The sequence below is a fragment of the Canis lupus genome, chromosome 26 (genome assembly GCF_011100685.1).
Source record: "Canis lupus familiaris isolate Mischka breed German Shepherd chromosome 26, alternate assembly UU_Cfam_GSD_1.0, whole genome shotgun sequence".
NCBI lineage: Eukaryota > Metazoa > Chordata > Mammalia > Carnivora > Canidae > Canis > Canis lupus.
This window is the reverse complement of record NC_049247.1, coordinates 34470982-34496497: the sequence shown is the minus strand read 5'-3', so window position 1 is coordinate 34496497 and position 25516 is coordinate 34470982. Positions and strand designations below refer to the sequence as shown.

Below are 25516 nucleotides of genomic sequence, written 5' to 3'. Positions count from 1 at the left end.
AATGACATATTTGAAGCATTGGGATGAAAAACAACTACCTGTCAACCAGGGATAATATATCTGGTGAAACAATCCTTCAAATTGAAGGTAAAATAAAGTCATTCAATTGCTTTACATAATACATCCATATTAATAAAACAAAGGACGTAACCACATAATAATCTCAATAAATACAGAAAAAGTAGTTGATAAAACTGAATGTCTATTTATGGAAAAAAAATGATTCAACAGACTAGAAATAGAGGGAGACTTCTTCAACCTGAAAAAACGTCAAAACAAAGGACAGCTAGTGTTGACTTGATGATGAGGGCAGAATGCTTTTCATCAGATTGGGAACATGAAAAGGATGCTCTCAGCAATTCTATTCAACATTTTACTGGATGTTCCAGACAGTGCAAAAAGTAGTAAAAGGTCAAATAGGGGATCTGATTGGTAACATGAAGTAAAAACTATACTTCTTTGAAGAGGATATGATTAATTATGTAGAAAATAATAAGTAATCTACAAAAAACAGTGAAAACTAGCCAATGATTGCCAAGGTTAAACAAAATCTGTTGTAATATATATATTACTGCTCAATAATCCAAAGATAAGATATTTCCATCCACAGTAGCTTAAAAATGACAAAATTACTAGCATGTGCAAAATGCACACACCAAAATCTACAGGATTGCTAAGATAAATGTAAAAGTACATGGAAAGGCAGTCCATGTTCATGGATTAACGGTTTCAATATTGTTAAGATGGAAATCCTCCACGATTTATATGATTCATAATTTCAATATAACCCCTACCAAGATCCTTATCAGGTTTTTTTTTGTAGTATTTGTCAAGTTAATCCTAAAAAAATTTTAAAGATTATTTATTTATTCATTCATGAGAAACACACAGAGAGAGAGGGAGGCAGAGACACAGGCAAAGGGAGAAACAGGCTCCATGCCGGGAGCCTGATGTAGGACTCGATCCTGGGTCTCCAGGATCACACCCTGAGCCGAAGGCAGTGCTAAACCGCTGAGCCACCCAGGCTGCCCAATCCTAAAATTTATATGGAAATATAAAGGACCTATAATAACCACAGTAATTTTAGAAGAATAAAATAATTTGAAAAGATTTACACTGTTTGATTTAAAATATACTATCATTCTCCAGTAATCAAGACAATGTGGTTTTAGCATAGTTATTAAAAACATCACTGAAATGCACAGCAATGACAAGTGTGTATTAGGTCATGTGAATTACGCTCAGTGATGCTCTCAAAAATTGCAAAGAAAATTTTAGCCACCTATAGAATCTTTACTCATCATTATACATTTTGCATTTCTACTGCATTGACAGGATACCATTCAGGGTGACCAGAACCCTTGTAATGGTTCATTCGTTGTTTTATGATTAGACATTCTTCTCTCTTCTGCCTCCCTTCCAACACACATTCCAAAGTTTAGGTTTTATAAACAAGGGTTTCAATCTTTCTCTTTTAAACCTTCATGTCCTGCTCTACACTCAGGTAATTGACTATCAGCAACATGCTACTCCATGACACCTTTTTAAACCTACTCCTTCTACCTGGGAATGGACAGGAGGGAAAGTTCTGGAAAACAAGGAAGCACACCAGCCTTGTAGAAGAAAAGTGGAGTATAATCAGCAAATCCTACTTTGGAAGAATGAGTCTATGTTAAGAGAATAATAAAAGGCAAATAAGGTGAGAATGTGGAATATGGAATGGGAATAAGCAAATATTTCAATGAAGGATGTCTTCTGTGAGAACATCTTCCGAAGAACATTTCAGAGCAAGAGTATAACCCTGTCAACTGCTCCTCTCAGATGTGATATTGAGTCATGGTGAATGTGAGAGGATGCCACTGCCTTCGGATTTTTCATGACGCCAAAGTATAAGACCTACCTGGGATCACTCGGAAATATAGTTCTCCATGGTCCCCTTGGTGAGGTTGGGGCAGATTGTGGTTCAATGATGTGTTGCCTCATGAGAGACAAATGCTTTCTGCACTACAGTGGTGCCCAGAAGTTTGTGCCAGTGAAGATTTATACCCAGGGGATGGTGTACAGTTATGATGCTAAAGCAGATAAAACCCAGAGTTGCCTGAGAGATAGTCTCTAATGCCAACCCTGGTAAGGGAAAATGCATGAAACCTGAGAACAATTTTTTTTGGGGGGGAGGGAGCTGAAATAATAACATGGCATTATTAATTGAAGCATGTTGTGTTTGACATTCAATCTCTTGGCCTCCAGTGTATAATATAATAAAGGGGCTTTGGTTCACTTCCGTAGTTAGATAAAAATGAAGCTTGAGGGGATATTGATCTCTTTGATAGAAAGATTATTTGGAAAGGCAATCTAAAACTCACCAGCTAGGTAATGACCACGGAGACAGATTTGTTGGAGGAAGAATTTAATTTATGTTTGAAAAACTTATGCAGTTGAATGTCTCTATCAGCATCAATAAAAAGTTAGAAGCAATAGAAGATGAAGGAAAGACATAACCTTTAAAAAATGTTAAAGAAATATCAGACAACTTAGGAAAAGGTATGGTTGGAAATGTATTTTGCAGAGGGAATTCCAACTCCTCTAAGGATAAAAGATATTCTGGAGCTTACCAGTGTTTTAATAAGTCTGCTTTTATGCACTAGGTATTATAGAAGTTGCTATAAGAAAAAGTTTCAGGAAAATGCCGATATACATAACAAAGGGATAAGTGCCGATGATTTAGAAGACATTAGAAGTTATATTTAGAGGTCGCAAGACTTCCCCTATGCTATTGCCATAAGAGTTATGATGTTACCTGCCCTGTACTTGAAACTAAAGAAACTTGGCGCTACAAGAGGTCTATTGGTTCTCAAGGTTGGCGGTCAGTCTGAACCTAAGAAGATGCCTGCTGATCTAGCAAAGAGGGCAATGCATACATTAGTCACGTCCAGATTATGCTCCCTGCAGCCTCAATCTGACCTGGAAATTCTTTGCAGCTAAAAAAGCTTCCAGGGCTGCTGGTCATCTCTCTTCTGTTCTGCACGCCCTAGACCAATCTAAGATGTCAGCCACCTCAATAGAGCAGGTATTTAGCAAAGGGATCTTTCAGGTGTATGATTCAGGAGGAGCTCTCAACACAACCAACACTACCATGATCATCAATTTTTTATGGACCACTCAAAGTATCGTCACTGGAGATGGGGCTCTCACTTAGGAGTTCCTCTTCCTGATAAAAAGTCAAAGGATAAAAAAGCAAAAACACTTTGAAAGTGTTTTTGTTTTATTTTTAACATTGTTCGAGAATTTGGAGAACTAGCTCCTCTTCTGAAGCAACTTCATAATCCTCTTGTAGAGGTTCATTGGGTCTCCTCCCTGAAACTATGAGACTGTAAACTGGAGCATTACATGCTTTCTAGCTGCTGCACTCTCTCACACTCACTTCTACTCTCATTTCCCTCCAAGAAAGATTTCCTCAAAGACGGCTTCCAGCAAATGTCATAGCCCAGGCTTTAACTCATCAGTTTGAGGGCTCAGTCGACTACATCCTCAAGGAGTCTTACATCATCTACCATGCCAAATCTAAATCACTCTGCTGTGCAGGATATGCCCTTAATTGAGATGTAAATGGATATATTTATTTATTTATTGACCTTCACTTGTGGCAGACACTGTGCTCTAAGGTGGTGAAGATACATACAGAAGAGTTTCTGTCAACTTGTGGTCTAGAAGAGGAGGCAGCAAAGAAGAGTATCTTTAATAGATGGACTAGTAGAGAAGGATGTGGAGACATTAAAACATGTGGAAATGCCTGCAGTGAAGAATAAAGTGATGCCTACTTGACTTTGTAAAAGCAAGGCAAACCTTTCAGCACCTGGTTCCCCCCTCTCCAATAGCATTCAGGGTGGTCTCGTTAGGGCCCCATGAAACCCCACACCTTCAGTTGTAGCTGACAACACTGCCAGACCCTTGCCTGTCTGAGTATGGATCACCTTGATAGGATCATGGGGTTCTCATCACCAAGGAAGCCTCCCTTGCCATCCAAGCCCTCATGGACTGTCCTCTCCACTCACGTTTTGATGAACACTAATCATTTTCTTACTCCATTCCATGTAATTTAAAAAATCAGAGACGCCTGGGTGGCTCAGTGGTTGAGCACCTGCCTTTGGCCCAGGGCGTGATCCTGGAGTCCCAGTATCGAGTCCCACATCAGGCTCCTGCATGGAGCCTGCTTCTTCCTCTGCCTGTGTCTCTGCCTCTCTCTCTGTGTGTGTCTCTCATGAATAAATAAATAAAATCTTTAAAAATAAATAAATAATAAATAAAAAATCAATAATGCTTTATGATATTTTTTGATTATTTCACTGTCAATAAGGATCATCCCTTTATATATATAATGCTTCTCAAGGGTTAGCACTGCATCTTATTTATCCTTTTTTTTGAAGCATCCAGCTTCAAACATGTACATAAAAATCTAAACACATTAAATTATACTTTGTCTAAGAATATACACATCTGGATGTGTTTGTAATATGCACCTACTGGAGGACCTTCTCAGTAATATTTTTGCTAGTTTTATTTGCCAAAATGAATGAGCAACTTTCCTAGGCTTTCAGGAAATGCCTCCTGCTCTGTTTGGAATATTGGCTTTTTTCTAAAATTCCCTGTCTTTGAAACATCTCAATATGCAAGCATTTTTCTTGTACGAAAATGGCTATGCTTTGACATCATAACATAATTTACTGCAAGAGGGAGTTGACAGGGAAGCAGATTTTTTTTTTTCTTAAACAGCAGCTAAAAAAAGTGAACAATCTTTGGTGATACACAGAAAAGAAAAATATATAAGATATATTACACATTTTGTTTCTTCTAGTTTTTCCTGGTTTCTTAATTTCAAATAAATTATCTAGTAAGCCAGCAATATCTAGAACTGTAACAGTGAGAAAGAACATTGTCAAAATTAAAACTGTCCAATGTAGATGATATTAAAACCAATCATATAAAATTAAAAGCTTTATAAAAAATGCAAGCACTTAAGCACCAGTTATTGAAATTGAGCACGGACAGTTTTCACCGTGTCAACCCAAAATCTGCTAAATACATATAAAAGCAAATTAATTTAATTGCCTTTCCAAATACATTTTCTTTGAAAAGCAGGATTTCTGAATATATCAGGGAAGAAGGGTGGTGACTGAAAAATAGTATAAAAGCCAAATGCAAGAATTATGTTTACTTATTTTTTATGTATACAAGTTCAAAATGCAGATGCTTATGATCACTCTATTGATATCATTAGTATTTTCCTCAAGTTTATCAAATGGGAAAACATCTACACAACATAGCTCTTAAGGTCTTAAGAGTTATTTAGATGTTAAAAAATTCATGTCTAATTGGATGATATGAGCCATATTTATCATCATGATAAAACAAAAATATTATATGCCTTTCTTTCCTATTACACTAGTAATTATTGAAAGTCAAAAACTTAATGTTAGTAGTTCCTTTATACCTTACGATTTACACAGCACTAGGCACTGTAGACACTCAACAGAGTGAATGATTTTTTTTTTTTTTGAGTGAATGATTTTTGAGTTAAGTGTGTTAGTTATTTACTTTTGCTTCTCCAAAAGCACGTGAATACCTTCTCATACCATGTTTTCAGCCAGACTGTTCAGTCTCTCAAGAGCCTCCATTGGAGAGATTCTTCTGGATAATCAAGCTAGGAAGCACTATATCCTAGGGATACGAATACACCTGCACTTTAGATGATTAATTTTTAAGTCACTTTAAACTGAAATACGGGTAATTTCCCAACACTCATACACAAATTAAAGAACACTTATTTCACCTGCACCCATTAGTTCCTTTATCCACTTGTTCATTAAACAAAAATTCATAAAAGATTTACTATATACCAGGTGCTGTTCCCCAATATTAAATACAAAGAGTTGTGAAACAAGACAGAAAATAGAGAAACTGACAAAGTCTACACTCCATTTGAGCTTAATTGAGCTTCTTAACTACTAGGAGACACACAATTAAAATTATAATAAATTTTGAAATATGCTATGAAGGAAGATTCAGGATGCTCCGGGATAACAGATGGCGTATAATTTAGGAAGGGGGTCCTGGAAGGCTTCTTTGAGGAGGTGACATTTAAACTGAGATCTTAGTGATGAAAAGCATGTGAACTGAGCAGACACATTAAAAGAGCAAGATAAAGGCACTTTGCAAGAAGGAAATTGGACAGTAATAGCAGACTGGTCATGCAGGGTAGTGACTGGGCCTTATTCTTATAGCCGTGGAAGATTGCTGAAAGCACCAGCACGGAAATTATTGCTTTACCCTCCAATTTACAAGAGTCCTGGGGCTGCTGAATGGAGACGCAGGAAAGAGGAGATACACATGGAGCCCAAAGGAGGGTAGTGCTTGGTCCCAACAAGAGCTGATGGCAGCTGACGGGAGGATGACTCAGTGAGAAGAGACTCCAGTAGATGCGCTCGGTTGGTACAGAAGGAGAAATCAGTGGACTTGGCAGTTGCTTGAGAGGAGAGGTCAGTGGGACTGTGTTAGGAGTAACTCTGGTTTCAACCTGAGCAACTACATGGAAGGTGTTGTTTTGTCACTGGTGGGAAGTGTCAGACCCATGAACAAACTACAGATGGTGTGACAGTGTTTCAAATTTACCACGAGCGAGCGACTGACATACATTCAGAATGCTTTCATTCTTTTTTTTTTTTAAATTTATTATTGTTTTTTTATATGCTTTCATTCTAATGCAAGTGGTTTTGGGTAAGAGATCGGATGGTCCTTGGTAACATTAAATTATTTCAAATATCAGAAATAAAGGAAAATTATGTAGAATGTAAAAATATACTTACATTTCTGTACAGTTTGCTCATCAAATCATTACCTGGGATTTGCTGAAATACTAAATTCCACCAGGACTTGAAATAAATATAACCCTCCCTCAGACTTGAGTCATGATAGTCTAAACCCTACTGCCCCACAGTGAACATTCATCATTTTACATAAAATAAATAGTCAAAAGGCCTCAAAATACTACGTGTTTTTTTTCCCTAATTTTGTTTATAATGCTGGAAATAATAAGAAGTAATCTTATTATATAATTTTACATGTAGTCTATGTGTCCTCCGCAGAGTACTAGCCAATACACAGGACACACAAGGATATACACAGATAAGGCAGTAAAGGTTATTAATAATCATAAGTGGTTTTATATAATCCATGAGAATAGTTTGATAATAATAACTAGATAACATTTATATGCAATGTATTTGCAAAGTGCACATTTTGTAACAGTACACAAAACTGATTTAATACTCAGAAAACCTTTGTGAAGCTGGTACTGTAGTTATGACCTTTTTGAGGATTAAAGAACCTTCGTAGAGATGACTAAGCTATTTGTCCAGAGTCACATCAAGGCACACAGCGGCTGAAGGGGAAACAGCTTGTCTCTGGATCCACATTCCATCATCCTTACCTTGGATTCAACGTCATCTCTGCCACTTCTACAGTTTGTGATTTTGGACCAACAATTTATCAGTGCATTAAGTCAAATTCTTTATAAAATTGGGGTGTGAACGAGAAATAGTTTCAGAGTTATTTCCAGCTGTACTGCCCCATGACCTATGACACAGCCTAAGTAAGAGAAGTGGATCAGTGTTGAGTGTCTTCCATCTGAAGAGCAGGAAAGGTGTAGCCTGGCTGCAGCCTGGAGTTAGGGAGAGACCCCCGGGGGTAATTCTGTATGACAGGGGGCGTTCTTAAGCCCAACAGAAGGCATTTCCAGAATGAGACTTTTTCTACACTGATGGAGAGAGTATTGAGGGGATAAATTCCACGGCTATTTGGTAAACCCCCACCACTGGAAGTGACTGTACCCAGCACTGGTGGTTAGACGACATTAAGAGTTCCCACCCTATGGGAATTTACAGGTCGGCAGGGTAGACAGACACCTAAGAGCTTAGTGCAATGCAGGGCATGGTAAAACGTGTGCCAGATAAGAGCTGCTCGCTGGATATGTGGGACGATGATAGAGGGAACAGTTACTTCTGATTTGCTAGGAAACTGAAGGCTTTATTTAAAAAGTAGCATTTGAGTGGTTGTTGAGGAATGAAAAAAAAGAGATATAATTTATTTATTTTTTTAAAGATGTATTTTTTGCATTTTGAGAGAGGCAGAGTGGGGGTAGGGTCAGAGGGAGAGGCAGAGAGAGAATCTCAAGCAGTCTACATGCCCATTGTGGAGCCCAATGTGGGGCTCGATCCCACGACCCATGAAATCATGACCTGAGCTGAAACCAAGAGCCGGACACTCAACAGACAGAGCCCTTTCAGCCATCCCACCCCCACTGCAAAGATATAATGCAGACCAAATCTTGAGACTTGAAAGAGATGTCAATAGGCACAGAGTGGGAAGGGATGCTCCCATGCTGCAGTTAAAGAAAAGGAATCTCAAAGTCGATTACGGGGAGGGACGTAACAGGAGGTGAAATAAGTATTTGAGGTATTACAGAGAGGTTCTTCAGGGCACCTGTAGAAATGGGGCCATTCCTCAGGTAAGGTTGCCAGGAGGATGAGGGCCTGTCCTGACAAGGGCTGTGGAGTACGCACCAGGGTCTGTGTGATGGGACATCTGTGGAAATGGGGTTGTGGTCAGAGTGCACTATGCAGCCCAGTTCCTGGCAGGGCACAGACATAGAAAAAGAAATGATACATCTGGAGGAAATAGTGATTTCAACACCTGGACAGTCACCTGGGTACTGGCAGGTAAAGGACGGGGATGAAAAACAGGATTCTGAGGATGCTGCTGCTAAAGTCTGTGGGGTCTTCGATTAACTGGGCCCTTCCCAACACAGCAGCCTCTGACGGAGACCGGATGCATCTATCTGTGTTGGATGAAAGATAATGGATTAGCTCATCTATGTTGGAGTACGTCCAGTTCAAAGTGCCTATCTGAAACCTGCACCGCCACATACAACAGATACTTGTGATGCCAGCTGGGTGTTCAGGTCGCTCCAGGGCATTTCACTTGGGGAGACATGAGTATACATAGAGGTAAATGGTAATGACTCAAAACATGGAAATACATGAAACAGAGAACGGCGTATTGATTTTTGGAGCATGTTAATACTTAAAAGAGAACAAGAAGTGAACCAAGGTCCAGCAACAAAGTCCCTTAGTCACCAGGGAGGTATGATCAGAACCAGTTTTCCATAAAATGGTACAGACCAGGGGTGCCTGAGTGGCTCAGTTGGCCAAGCATCTGCCTTTGGCTCAGGTCATGATCTCAGGGTCCTGGGATCGAGTCTGCACATAGGGCTCCCTGTTCAGCGGAGAGTCTGCTTCTCCCTTTGCCCGCCCCCTCCCCCATTCTCTCTCTCTGTCTTACCTATCTTTCAAATAAATAAATAAAATCTTTTAAAAAATGGTACAGATGAGAGTTCTACTACCTAGATAAAAAAGTGCGAAATGCTTTTGTGTTGGACAATTAAAGAGAGACTCATCAGATTTATGATTTTGTATGATTCTCATGGTTTGATGTGAGTAAAATAATAGAGTAATAATTAATAATATTAAAGTAATAAATTAATAAATTCTCTAAGTGTATCAAATTAAAGTGCCTAAATGTACCAGACTGGGACAGCAGCATGAGGTCTTGCCTGGGAGGAGTGTTACACCAGTACGTGGGGAGACCTCAGGGTGTTTGATTGATTGATTGATTGATTGATTGATTTTTACCTCAGGGTGTTTATAGGCCAAGAAGACAGAGTAAGTAGAGATGAGGACTTTGCTGCAGGGAAAGAAGTGGAAGGAAATGGATTATTAGTAGAGCCCAGGTGATGGTGAGGGGAGGGGGATGATTTTAAAGAAGTGAAGAGGAGTAAGACATGGGACAGAAGGTAGGGCATGAGAATGAGAAGAATGGAAGGAGGTGAGGTAAGAGTCCAACGACTCAGCTCCATGCAAGGCTCCCATCTTAATAATTAGGAATTCCAATCCGAGGTAGGAAATAGCGATAAGGTTAAAGATGAGTTTTCTCAAATCTGGCCATGCATTAGAGCTGCTTTGTTCTGTTAGGTAAAATCTCCCTATGTGGAGCTACTATAAGTAGCCAGATTGCTTAAAGAAAAACATGTCAAAAAAAAAAAAAAAAAAAGAAAAAAGAAAAACATGGCCTAATGGAAGCATCTCTATTTTCAAAGGCTGCTCAGGTAAATCTCTATTAAATTAGGATGAAGAACACTGATTTGGGGCATCTGGGGGACTCAGTTGGTGAAGCATCTGCCTTTGGCTTAGGTCATGATCACAGGGTCCTAGGATTGAGCCCCAAGTTGAGCTCCTTGCTAAGGGGTGAGTCTCCTTCTCTCTCTCCCTCTCTAAGTCTGTCAAATAAATAAATAAAAATCTTTGAAAAAGGAATACAGATTTATGAAAATTGTAAGAGTTTAAGTGCAACATTGATGGAGTGTGGACTGGGTTGTTAGCTATTGATATGAAAATCTACATCTTCAAAATATTAAAACTGTACATCAACATCTATGTCTTTTATATAGAGCAATTAGTTTTTTGAGAAAACCAGCAATGTGTGAAATAAGACGTAGGAAAATAGAGCATGATACCCATGAGCGTCAACCTGTAGGATTTCATTGATGGTGTACAAGTCAGTCTTTCATGCAAAAAATATACCAATAATCTGATTACATTTAATTTCCAGCTACGAAAGACACAGATGCTGTTTTAGGGCCCTGCCCCTCCTGGTGTCGCTCATGGACGTGTATACCACAACCATTCTGTTCCTACAGACAACACTCGGGCATGGGAGCTATAAAGTCAGAGGACCAATTAATAACCTGGTTACTCACATCTTTATGACCAACTTCTTACAGGCTCCTCCTTACAACTAGGGGGAGGACTCAAATGGTTGAGTATGTCCTTCCATCAGACCGAGAAAGGCTCGGGGCCACGTTGGAATGATAGATGAAAAATGATCCGATTAAAATATACTTAAAAAAAATTTAAAATAAATAAATAAATAAATAAATAAAATAAAATATACTTAAAATAGGGACGCCTGGGTGGCTCCGTGGTTGAGCATCTGCCTTTAGCTCAGGGTATGATCCCGGGGTCTTGGGATCAAGTCCCACATCAGGGGACTGCTTCTCCCTCTGCTTGTGTCTCTGCCTCTCTCTCTGTGTCTCTCGTGAATAAATAAATAAATAAATGAATCTTTAAAGAAATAAAATATCCTTAAAATCAGTTATCTGAGGCACTCTCTGCTGGAGAGTGCTTCCTGTCGCTTTGGCTTCTAATATTCTTACTATTTTTGACATAAGAATACTAACCAAAGTAAGCTAGGTGATCTTGGGGTCTGTGGGGAAAGGCAGGGCTGGTGAGGGCTGGGGTGGAGGCAACTCCGAACTTATTTCGTGGCTCTTACAAGGCAGGTGCTGGTCACAGTTCTAAATCATTTTGCTTTGTTGACCAACTTTTCTCTCAATGGGAAATCTATCTCTTTTTATTTCTAGGCCCTTGGAGGGTATTTTATAGGCACATCACTCTGTAACCACATAGTGGGAAAAAACATTTGAAATACTAATTATAAGGCTCCATTTCTTGGTGCTTAAATAATTTTTAAAAATAGAGCCATATAGATGCAAACAGCACTCTATCTTCATAATCTGCATGGTTCAGGGAGAGATATAAACTATGAATCTTTAAAGGCAAGGGGAGATTATTTTACAAAGAAATACATAAGGGAAATTAACTTTTGCAGGCTGAAAATGCCAGAAATAAGCTTTTGATCCCCCAAGGCAAACATTTTTTGAGGTACGGTTCCACCATATAATTGCTATCGTTTTCTTAGTTACACTTTCTAGTTCCCTGCTGGCTGTTTGTGTGTACGTGTGTGTGTGTGTGTGTGTGTATAAATACATAAACATACCTTTATTTTCAATTATGTTATTACAGAGATGAGAATCAGGTCTAATTAAATAAGAACATGACAAGGATTGTCATTCCTTTATCTGTATAAACTGTAATTTTGCTGCCTATGTAGTAAGTGCCTCGGTAAAGATAAATGTAGCTCTCTAGGTCAACCAATTGACCAGAAATAAAGTCCAATAGGGTTATGCCTTCTTGTTCATTTATATCTGCTTGTCTGTGAGTCACCCCCTGTCACCCCCTGCCATCCTCGAATAAACATTTATTAAGCCTCTACTATATTGAGTATGTACTATATGCTAGGCACCGTAGGTACGGATGCTGTGGATGCAGAAATAAACTAATTAGAGTTCTGCCCTCAAGACAAGTGGTTGAAAGGGTGGATTCCATTGGTGTGAGACATGCCACAAGCAAAGTAGGAATGAAACGTAGCGTGGCTTTTCCCCCACTACCCCATATGGCTGACAATGTTCACGCATGCAAGTACGTACAGGCAAATTTCCAGTCTTTGGATAACCTTTTTTAAAATCCTATCTGATGATATAATGCAATTATTAAATAATATATGGCATATAACTTAGTAATAATTTGGAGCTATTCAAATATTCTAAAGGCATAGAGACTCATAGCTTTCCTAGCCTGAAAGTAACTTAAAATTATTGAGTCTGACTCACAGATGTAGAGGATAATCTACGCCAGTGGTCTTTATATGACTGGACAACTGAAACTCTTGGGGTTTGTTTTTCTGTCAATAACCTACATATCGCTTGTAGAGCTTCCAATCCAGGAAAGCTGAAGTGAAAACTTGATAACTTGATTACATTTCTTTTTTTTTTTTTTTATTGCATTTCTAAACAGCTCCTTAGATAATTCTGAAGTACAGCCAGTTTGGAAAGGACTAGACTCAACTATTCTCCAGATTTCTAAAAAACCCTCAAGGAAGAATATTATGACTTCTGTATGACTTATACTCAAAATACATTTAAAAAAACATTTTTAAGATAATGTAACTAATGTAAATATACTAAATACACAGTGAATATTAAAAATAAGACAAATCAAGGAGAAAGATTTTGGCTGATTTCTGTGTTTTCAAAGACACTATTTACTCTGTCATTCTAATTTTCGTTGTTGAAACGATCTGTTTTTGTCCCAATAACCGCTAACAGGTTTATCCATCAATTTATTAAGGGAGGGATCCCTGGGTGGCGCAGCGGTTTAGCGCCTGCCTTTGGCCCAGGGCGCGATCCTGGAGGCCCGGGATCGAATCCCACATCGGGCTCCCGGTGCATGGAGCCTGCTTCTCCCTCTGCCTGTGTCTCTGCCTCTCTCTCTCTCTGTGTGACTATCATAAATAAAAAAAAAAAAATTATTAAGGGAGTCTTCTATCTTTATCAGCAAGGGAAATTTAATCCCTATTTACAGATGTTCAAGATAATTTGAAGTTTTATTTTATTTTATTTTTTTGATAATTTGAGGTTTTAAACTATATGTCTAATACCTGAAACTTCAGTAGGTTAAATATATTATTATATTAATTAATGGCATATATTGGATATATTAAATCTTAAAAAATCAAGTATTGACTGGTCGAGTAGCTATGTTGACATCTAATAATGAGTTAATTCTACTTTCAAGTGCATATAAATGCATTTTAATTTGAAAAGTTGACATCAAGCTAGAGCTTTCTAAGCTAAATTATGCCATCTCAAGAGTTTGAAGTTCATTTTCATTTCTTTAGCATTTGCTTGACCTATGTGCTGTAAAATGCCCATGGAAGTAACTGCTTTGCGTATATCCTCATCACACATAGGGGGGTTACCTGTATGACACTGTCGCCAGGGCTCATGTCGGTATAAACATAGACATCGTAGGATATTTCAGGGAAGGTTGGAGTGTTATCATTTGCATCCATCACTCGAATATTGACGATAACTGGCTCGCTCTCTTGCACACCATCAAATGCTGTTATCTTTGAGGATAGAAAAATACATGTAATTGAGAACTCAGTCATGCAAATACAAGCAGTGCAGAATTCAGTCTTATGATTTAAGACACTTCTTATATATAATTTCAGTTGGAATGGGTTCCAAAATGTTTTGTTGATAAGGAGATAAACCTACAACAGTACATATAAGCAAAGTATTTTAACGTGTTGAGAAGCAATTACAGAGGATTCTGGTTTATTTTTAATGAATTCAATTCTAAGCACATTTTAAATAAACAGATATATAAAAATGTCTTATAGGCTTGGAATGGGCCGGTAACATTGCTGATTCTTAGGAGTTAACTACTATTTAATTTTTTAAAGCTAATAGGAAAATATTCTTCACTTTTCCATATTTTGCATATGATGCCATAGATGCTTCTATAGCCACATGCTTGTATCACTCAAGAAAGTTGGTGCCTTAGAGGTGTAATGTATTTTTCTGGTACACAAAATGACATTTTTTTTAAATGACAATTTTTAAAGGATTTATTGCCGTTAGCTGATAGTGATGCCTTAATTACATCATTAACATTTTAGGAAGGCTTGACCAACCATATCAATGAATGCTATAACACCACCATCTCTGTTCTGAATGACTTCTGAAATCCACTCTGTATCTGTTTTAATTGTCATGTAGGGTTTCTGGAAGCTCTGGCCCTGCTGTGTTAGGTTCTTCAGAAAGAAATCCTATGTCCCACAATCTGTGTGTTCCCAATAGTTCATTTTTCTCTTATATCTGAATAAAATCTAGTTCAGAAATTTGGATAACAAAACCTTCTTTTTATCTGTATTCACCTCTCAACCTAAAGAGTCATTCATAGAGATAGATAGATGATAGATAGATAGATAGATAGATAGATAGATAGATAGATAGATATAGATGATAGATTTTTTTATTTTATGATAATTATTTACAATCACAGGTTTAATAATCTCTCCTCACCCTTTTTTTTTTTTTCTTGATTAACCTAAACTAGGATCTCTCCATCAGATGATTGTTTGTTTGGGGGGCATCCTGTGTATTATAAGATGGATAGCATCATCCTTGATGTATACCTCTCAGATGCCAATAGCAGCCCCTCACAGTAGTGATGGCCAAAATATCTGCAGACATTACCAAGTGTTGTGGGTTGGGTGCAGAGAAGTGGAGAACTCCTCGCCTAACTCAAGGACAAAATTGAAAATGGAATAACAAAACAAAACATATTAAATAAGATAAGAGGAAATAATTCTTTACTTATGGATTCTATTTGGTAATATCTCAATTTAAGTTAATTACAAGTGGATGGTGAAAAATGAAACTCTCATTTTCCTGTTTCCATCTTGAAAATGGTCTTTCTTCTGGAATAACACAGCTACAGAAACTTATAAAACAAAAGAAGGAAAAATACATGTGAAGAATTTTATCATTGAGATTCTCAATTCTCAATCACTTGAAAATATCGCATTTTTCCTCTTAGATCATTGACGTCTTCAGCTTAAACAGGTAACTCCTTCTATTACACACACACACACACACACACACGCACATAAATATGAAATCTTTTTACCGAAAAAGTGTATGTTTGCTGTTCTTCCCTGTCCACTGGCTGAAGTAAGGTGAGGTAGCGAGTGATGCCAGTCTGCGTGACGGTGAAGACTGATGTATAATCATTCAGAAAAAGGTGAAGCTCTGGGTCTTTTGTCTTTGAAAAAAAATGTCATTATTATTTAAAATGTTGAATAAATAATGCGGATATTAGTTCATTAACTGGAAATTAATTTTGTAAATCTATAACAAAACTATACATGACTGTAATTAGAATTTCCAAAGACAAGATAGGTTTCACTAGACATGTACTCATCTCTGAACTAAATTATGCAAAGACGATGACTCCTTTTGTGGAAAACATCATAGTGGAATAAGTACAAGTATAATTAATGTGAATAAAAGGAAAAGAATAGATAGCAATCCAACTGAACATATTCTTCTTTCTTATTTAATATCAATATTCTCCAGAAATTCATTCATTAATTGTGAATAAAAGGGATAGAATAGATAGCAATCCAACCGAACATATTATTTTTGCTTATTTAATATCACTATTCAAGAATCAATATTCTTCAGTAATAAGAAACAAATGCAAGAAAAGAACATTAGAGCCCAAAATTTTAGCTGTAGGATTGTTCAACTACTTCATTTGTAGTAATAAACTTCACATATGCATATCACTATTCTGTTCTCACATTTAATGTAAAATAGAAATAAAATTGGTTATGTATAATTCATTGCCTATAAATATCATGCTTGCTTCTTCTTATTTTTAATGCTGTAAAGACTCTCCAAAGGGAAACATAATGTTTATTTTAATTTAAAAATTTCAGATGATTAGATTGAAGATACATGAATTGGCTGCATTGTGTCTGATAAGAGTTCAGAAAAATGACACAGGCATAAAGAAGAAATGATTGCAAAAGTTCAAAACAGAGATGATTGACAAAGCACTGGAAACCCTTCCCAGTCTGACTGAAAGAGGAGACATTTATCTCTGCATTTTAGAGAAAGAACAAGGACATAAGTGGGGAGGCATGGGCTGGTGTCTGGTGGTGGGGTAAGAAGGCAGGTAGGCAAAGAAAAGAGCTGGAGTGAGAGAACTACAGATGAGGCTTTATGAAAACAACAGCAGCAGACATGACACAGGGAGGTGAGGTGTGTCTTTCAATTTTGGCAACTATCAAACTGTGCATTAAGAGGGATGGAGATACCAGTACAGATGATAGCTACTCATGTGCTGAGTGCAGCATAACGTTCAGAGAAGGCGAATCACTACATCACACACCTGAAACTCATGTCACAGTGCATGTCCATGAAACTCAAATGAAAATATATATATATATATATATATATATATATATATATATATATATATATCATGCTTAGGTTAGTGTGCAATGTAATTTCTTATAGATTACTTTTCTGAAATCAGGGGCTGAGAGCAGAGTATAGAGTCTGTTGTTAAGGGATAAAGACACGTTAATTTGATTTAAAAAACTTAGAACCCACATTTAAACAATTTCCATGTGAAAATGAGAAAGTTGAACTGTGTCCTACTATATTAAAAGGTGGGCATGATTTGATCCACGGATACTCTATTCTCTACATTTTTTGAAGACTCAATATGTGTATATTTCAAGTAACTTTGGGATGAATGGTTTCATTTGAACTGAACACAAGTTCTGGATTTGCAATATCTCATTAGGAGATAGGCACTTAGCTATGTTATTGTAGCTTCTATGTCCATAATTATTATTATTATTTTTTTAATATTTTATTTATTTATGACAGATACAGAGAGAGAGAGAGGCAGAGACACAGGCAGAGGGAGAAGCAGGCTCCATGCACCGGGAGCCCGATGTGGGATTCGATCCCGGGTGTCCAGGATCACACCCTGGGGCAAAGGCAGGCGCCAAACCGCTGCGCCACCCAGGGATCCCTATGTCCTTAATTATGATGTAAGTCCAGTATGTGCCACCTATTGATCCTGGAACAATAAAATTAATACTATATATAATAATTTCCATTGGTCTCTTTATTATAAAATAATCAAAGTCGTTAAGAGTTGTGAAAAGGCAGAGGCTTTACATGGATACTTTCAAATAGGAACCTCAGACTCCATGTCAATGTCGTGACCCCAATTTCTCAGCATGGCTAGGTGGTGGGGTGCTTTGATAATTAAGTATATTAGTTAATAAAAAGTTAAATTATTTATTTTAAAAAGTAGATTAAATGCAAATAATTCAATATATGATGAAACACATTTTGAGGTTTCTTCTCACTGTGTACTTTAAAGTCAATTGCAATAAAATCCAATGATCACTTTTAAATGATCAAAAAAGTGAGAATGCAGCTTCAATTAACAACAATAAAAAAAAAAGCTAAGTGTGAGTGTCTTTCATTTATTAGTGTTTATCTTTGACTTTACCAACAAAGGTAAAATCATGAGTCTGTTAAATTCATATATTTTTCCTATTCTCTGAATGTACCAACAGTGGTGCCAAAGAGAAGCTTCCTTTACTCAAATCTTCACACAACCAGTAATCCAAGATAAGCAAGATCAGTTATGTGACTTCGTATATCAAATATTGACTTCTTTCCCTTTATTCAAGACCTTTGGTCATTCTCTACTTTCTTCATAACTCATAGTCTCTCAATTTCCTTTCTTCCTTTCAACTGTAACCTTTGTTAGTAAATGTGTTAGGTCTATTCATCCGTATGCTCACCACGTGTTGTAGGCATTTTTTATTTAATGTCAGGAGTAAGACTGCAATGAATGTTGAGTTGTGAACCAGCATGTGCATACGTGATCCTGTACAATACGGTTGTATCACAAACAACACTGTTGGTTTCCCCAGTTTATCAAAGCCACAAGATTTTCACTGCCAAATGCTTCCCATTTGAAGATGACATACATACCAGGACTTCATAAAGAGACAGAAATATTAAATACCTTTCAATAACCTAACTGTCTCCACTTCAAGTCTTGTTGTAACTATTAGCTAGAGTCTAAAATAGCACTTTCCAGACATGCAGATGATTTTTTGTAAAAATACAACATAATACATAATGCTACGATTATCCATAGCATTTTACAGCCCATTCTAATCCACCCTGCTTAGTTAATCTGATTCAATTTTAACTTGTGACTATTATGAACACTACATGAAGTATCTTTTTAAAATCTATATATTGGATATGTAGATGCCATTGGTGAATATCTGGATATTTCTTTGAGGACAAGCATTTAAGGATGCAGATTTGGAAATACTCAGCCAGTTACTACTCGAGGCTTAATACCTTGGATTTATTTCTCAGGTGTTATTTTATTAGTTACTATTTATTTTAGTTTCAGGTGTGGCATGTTATGAGTGTAAATGGATAGATACATCTCTGGCTTACTATTCTGACAGAGATAGTAGATTTTATGTTGTCCTTATGTCTATAAATTTGTTTAAAAACATTGCTTTTTTTTTAAAATCAGTACATACATGGAAGGCTGAATAATAAATGTTCTTCTTCCATTTGACAAGTGGTAATGTTATTTTTATCTAAGGTATACATTCAGTACATACCATGAGTACCTCATTTCCTTAATTTGCATCTTATTTTCAGGGTAGGTAAAATAAACTCTGATATTCACTCATAGCACAGAAAAAAAATAAAGGCAAAAGTAAACGCATATGCAAATGCAAACATAAGCAAACGTGAATGTAAAATCAAAAATCAAAAAATCCCAACATATAGAAGAAATCCATTCAAATATAACAATCAATTGGATTTAAAGCCAATTTTGGAAAAAATAAATAAATAAAAATAAAAATAAAGCCAATTTCGGGTTTCCACCCGGAATCAAAATATTGTATCACACACATAAGTTTACATGCATCCTCGTATATATATGCATATAACACAGAAATGTGTGTATATGTGCACATAGATACGTAAGCATAGCTATGCATATACACATAAAGTGTAACAAGAAGTGACAAAAAATTAATCTCATCTGTCAATTTGAATTGGTTAGCAGTGGTTGTCTTCAGACAACCTTGTTCAGAAAGGTTCAGTTTCACACTTAGAATCTTTTAGACAGACTATAGTGATGAATTATTAACGTCTGTCATAGACTGAAAAAACACTTAACAATGGAATGATCTTAGTTAAAGTTCGCATGCATTTTGGATTCCACACAATTCTTTCTACTCTAACCAATAATACGAGGAACATAAATGTAAATTACATCCACACGCATCATGGATTTAAAGTATTTGTACTTGTCTTTATAAGTGATAACGAAGTAAATGTAGACAAGAAAAAGCGCTAGGAAATGAACCACAGCAATGCACAAAAGAGCAAACAGAAAATAAACACCTAGTACCTACAGGAACTCCACCCGGTGGAACCTATATGCAAATTTAACATTAAGACAAAAAAGAAAAAAAGTAAGCTTAAATGACCACAAACATACATATGGTGAACAGGTATACACTAGTAAGAAACAAACAAGGAACAACAACAGAATTTTCCAGTATGTGTAAATTAGTAACTTTCTCAAGGTGTATTTTTGTCTTCATATTCCGACATTATATGCATACAATAGCATGACAATATCTATAAGGCGTATAAGCACAGATTATCTTTAAGAATATATTGTTTATTAGACTCAAGGATACCTTATCTCCAAAACATGAGCACTTTATGCAGGGATGGGAACCCAGCGGGAATTATAAGTGACTCACTGCCTTTCTACAAGCCAAGTGGGTAACCTCTGTTGAGTACTATTTATTTATTTATTTATTTATTTATTTATTTATTTATTTATTATTTATAACCAGAATTCCAGAATCAACTTTTAGTAGTTTTGCTACTGAAAGCCTGGGGGATTCAGATATCCTCTTGAAAACCTTGGGCATATCTTGCTCTATAGATCTTCTGAGATATTTTGAGAGTATGAGCTAAAAGTATTGAAAAAATACACAAAAATGGGATTCACTTATATCTCTATGTATAATATATGTATCTACATGGTTTTTTTTAAGATTGTATTTGTTTGTTCATGAGAGACAGATACATAAGCAGAGGGAGAAGTAGGCTCCATGCTGCGAGCCTGATCTGGGACTTGATCCTGGACCCCAGGACCATGACCTGAGCCGAAGGCAAACACTCAACCACTGAGCCACCCAGGTGTCACTATATGTATCTATATGTTGATGTTTATATAACTATAGAAAAGAAAGACTAACACAGATATTTTTTACTTTTTTTTATTTTTTACTGTGACCCTTAAGATTCTTTCTGACTCAAAATCTACACCGTTAATAACACCACAACTCCCCAATCCCTGCCACTGTGTTTTAAAGCTTTGTCTTACTTTCCACTGAATTGAAGGAAGCAACACAACTAAAGTTTTGGGCAAATAATCCCAATCTGTTCTCTTCTTGGCATGTGCCCGGTGGCATAGCTATTTTGAAGCAACTCAAGAAACTGACTCCTGCGGTGCTGACCTCTCTTTTCACACCCGACACTGAACCTCTATTTCTGTTATAGGACCTTTATGTGGTGACATGTCTCTGCCTTTTTTCTTAAATCCTTTATCCCTATGCTGATTAATCTCACTAATCCTGACACTCGAAACAGCAAGAATTGACCATGTAGTAAAATTCTTGCCTGTGAACAGGGCCTTGGAGTTTCTTTTGTTAATAGAGATCTTTAAATAACCCAGCAATGAACATATTTTACCTTTTAAAAATAAACAGTACTTGGCCTGGAAAAGAGATGATTCAGAAGGACATCAATACATCTTGAAACATATTAATGACTCTTCTACTAATTTATTCTGCATGCTGGCAAATGGAAGTTGTAAGGAACACCGGGTGAGTTGCAAGGTTAGTTTCAACCCGGTGTGATGAAGAACTTTCTAGGAATTAATTGTTGAATGATGGAATGGGCCATATTGTGATACAGTTTAATCAATATCACTGGAAATTTTGATGCATATGTTCGATAAACTCATTCCTTTACTCATGCGTGAGTGCATGAGCTCATTAAATAATCACTAGAACCTACAAAGTTCTGGGAACCGAGTTAGATCCTCAGGATGCAAAAGCGATGAGCTCTTGGCTCTATCCTCCATCTGGGTTCAAAGAGGGACCAAGGCCCCTACGGTAACGTGAGCAGAGCAGTAGAGCAATGCATACTCAGGAGGCTACAAGTGGTTGCTATACAAGTCGTTGTGATACAAGTAGTTGCTGAAGGTTACAGTGAGGTGAGGAGTTTCAGGAAATGAGGTGTTAGGAATGGTCGGGCATCGAGCGACAGCCAGTCATGCTCTCCTGCAGGGACAGTGAAGTCACACAGGCATGTTAGGCAGATGTGGGAGGCAGACCCCATGAGCCTTGCACAGATCACTGCTAGTGGCTGGGTGAGAATGGGGCTCGAGTAAGAAAAATATATGAGGGAAAGGACATGAAGAGGCAATTCTAGTGGGGGACGAATAGGGTACAGCTAGTAAAGAGAAAAAGAGAGAGTCGGGGAATACTCAGAGGACAAAGCAGGAAGGATGAGAAGGACGTCGGCTATCACCAGCACACGGAAATCATCAACTCCTAGGTTTCAAGATTGAATGGTACAAAGAGGTCTTATGTCCATTCCTGGGAAGTGGGTTTTATGGGAACATTCCACATCATCTGTCAAGTTCGATTGAGCTATGTTTAATATTCTGTGGACTTGGGGCACCGGGGTGGCTCAGTGGTTGAGCATCTGCCTTTGGCTCAGGGCGTGATCCCAGGGTCCCAGCATCGAGGCCCACATCGGGCTCCCCACAGGGAGCCTGCTTCTCCCCCTGCCTGTGTCTCTGCCTCCCTCTCTGTGTCTCTCATGAATAAATAAAAAAAAAATCTTTTTAAAAATTTTTGTGGACTCGTTTACAGTATGGATACATAGAAGCTGTATCTGTTATTTAGAATCATTTATCAGTAGGAGATTCGAGATCCTGTTCCTTTCTAGACACTTCATGGCACTCACTGTAGCTAAAATTAGGAAGAGGATGGGCCTCAGTAAGAAACCAATGCCACATACACCTTGTTCATTGAAGTGAGTTTTGTGTGAGACGTGTGAAGGGCGCCACTGTCACGTGCATGGGGTCCCCACTCTGCCCATCTCCCAGCCCCAAGAGAAGGAGGAGGCCAAGGAGGCAACCTGTGCTCTCGTATAGCTTTTTGGATCATAGGTGATTGAGCAAAAGGGGCAACTGGTGAAGACGAGCCCATCGGTGTCATACAACTACAGCACAGTAGGGCCTAGAGTCAAACTGGGGGTGTCAGACTCCAAAGCACACACTCCCAAGAACCCCAGCAAGCTGGCCCACCCTGGAAACACTCAGGGCATCTAACGGGCTGACTGGAACAGTCAACTCTGACAGCACCATGCTGATAGTGTTTTCCCAAATGGTGGAACCCTCCCCACCTGCCTCCGAGACACCCTCTAAGTCCCAGCATCCTTTACAAAGTCTCCTAGAATCCATTCTTAAAGTCTTTAAAGTGGATGACAATCCAGAAAAGTTGGAATGTACACAAACAAGCATAGGTTTTAGGATGCCACCATTCACTAATATAAATACATCAAACAAAGTAATAATAATAATAATAATAATAATAGTAATGTAAATATATCAGCAAAATAATGATAATAATAATAATATAAATGCATCAAAGGAGTAAAAACACCTAAATTTTGCAATTCCAGAGAAACCACAGCTGCACTTTTTCTTCAGGATTTAGCCTTTGCTCACCACTCTGTTCAAGAGGGTACGACACAAACCGCTATGATTTTCCAAACTGACTAGTCACTGCTTAGAGTATGATTATGCATTCTCATTTAAAAAAATGAAATATAATCCACACCAAAATTTATGGGACTTCACCAGGCCTATAAAATACAGTAGCTGAGCTTCTATAAAACTTATTAAGGTGGCTCTGAATTTTCTAGCGAGGATTCAGTAAATGAAGACAATTCAGGGGACCCTGGCCCCCTAAGCCGAGATGGGAAATTGTGGATGGACATGCATTTTTCTGGAAGAGAGTCTGTAGCATTCATCAGCCCTTATCACCGTCAGACCATAGCAAACAGTTAGGGGCTTTCTAGTCTGGTGCTTAAAATCAAGGACTTTGTTTCCCATAGACCTTGGCTCAAGGACCAGCTCCACCATTTATGAATTCTGGGATCACAGGCCTTTAAAACAGCCTCAGTCTCCCCTTTTGCAATATGGGAAATTGCACCTATTTAATGTTTGCTGTGAGACTTAAGGGCATCGGTGCAAGATAAAGCAGTTACTATATTATCCGGCGGGTACTCAGAACTCAGTGACAGCCCCTGTGTAAAATGTGATGAGATGGAAGAGGAGAGACGAAGGAGGGCCGGGCGGGTGGGACGAGAGAAGACAGCAAGCGGAGGCACAAGGCATGTGGACAGAGGACAGTGCACACAGGGCTGTCCCGGCCTCTGCAGAGTGTCACACACTTTTTCCAGGAAGAGGGAAAAAAAAAGTCTGAAAGTTCCCTCTTAATTTACTGGATGGGATGACAAAGCTCCATGTAATGAGATTTGGGGGACACTCAAGAGCAGTGCTGCCCAATTTGACAGGTGAGGACTCACTCTTAGATTAATTAAGTCAAAGGAACGTTACGATCTGGTTCTCAGTCTCGTGTCCCGTCCAGCGCTCCCCGCAGAGGACAGCGTGGGTGCAGAGCCCTTCCACCCCCCAAGAGGTCTTATCCCACAGCATCAGGGGAGAGGGAGGAGATGCTGCAGCCGGACTTTTGCAAGACACAGAAATCAAACTCAGAGGAGGCTTGAAAGGGAAGAGATGCGGGGAATTTCTGTGCTGGGTCAATCAAGGGCACCTCTTTAGAGATGAGGACAGGCCTGGGGATCTGGTAACCTGGGCAACAGGACCCCAGCGGGACCCTTTTCTGCATGTGTTGGGGGGATCCCTTCCCACCCACAGGCGACAGGCCTCCCCCATGATGCCAGAAAACCTGGCTCCGGGGGTTCTAGAATCATCCCCACTGCTCTAACATGCAATGCCCAAGCCTTCTGGCTCCAATTCCTTGTTTGTCCTTCTCTGGAAGGGCTCTGACTGGCCTGCTGGAGATGTTCTTTCCTCCTTTCACAGCCACAGAGGGAGTGAAGAGGGGAAAGTGCTCTGACCCACCCACCCTGGACCACTTCCACTCACGGAGCTGGTGTCCATCCCACCCTCACGGGTGGGCAACCGTGTGTGCAGGGCACAGAGTCTGAGCATCCGCAGAAGTGTGAGAGGCTCAGCTGCCCCCAAGCGGGTTTTTCCTCGAATAACATAGCATCAGAGAAGTAGACCCATTGTGTAATGGCACGATTATTCCCTATCGGCCACTGTCTAAACACTTTTTAACTCACATTAATAAAAGCAAATGCCCTGCGGGTTTAGCAAACTCTAAATGAAACATTCATTTTCCTCCTTATACCCAGTATCTATAAACCAAAAAAAAAAAAAAAAAAAGGTCACTGAATCCAAACATACTTTTCTTTTAGTGTTCTTAAAGTAAAATGAAATTACACCACTAAGATTCTCATTTATAAGACTTATTCAAATAAAAAAAATGAAAAAAATATAAGACTTATTCACGGGGACTATGTGCTCTAGTCTACAGCTCATGTCACCATGTCTTTGCACAAGTTCATGTTGGCACAGATACAACGTAGACGGTTAACAAAACAAGAGCAAGGTTTATAGTGAACTTACATCTTCTATATCCTTGTCCAGAGCCACGATTCTCAGCGGGGTGGTCAGATTTAGACTGTCGGAGATGGTTGCTCCCACTGGGGCAGATTCCAGGATATAGCCTTGGTAACTGGGCATCGTGAAGTACGGGCTCTGGTTGTTCTCGTCCAGTATTTCGATATGTAGACTGGCGAAGGCAGGGAGCGGGTGACCATTGTCCTGTTCAGCCTAGGAAAGGGTTTTCACAAAAGTTAAAAAGTGGTATGTTATTGGGTCCTCCTGGAGCG

At 38.4% G+C, this 25516-nt stretch overlaps 1 protein-coding gene across 2 annotated transcripts in view; it reads right to left on the bottom strand.

The window, feature by feature from the left end:
* The window catches only part of PCDH15 (protocadherin related 15), a 737973-nt gene that overhangs the window by 316233 nt on the left and 396224 nt on the right, over positions 1–25516 (bottom strand). For both annotated transcript variants that reach the window (XM_038576025.1, XM_038576024.1), the window contains exons 10-12: positions 25251–25457; positions 15486–15620; positions 13768–13917 (exon numbers count right to left, since the gene is read on the bottom strand). In XM_038576025.1, coding sequence (XP_038431953.1) covers positions 13768–13917; positions 15486–15620; positions 25251–25457 — 492 coding nt within the window. The remainder of the gene's footprint in view (positions 1–13767; positions 13918–15485; positions 15621–25250; positions 25458–25516) is intronic.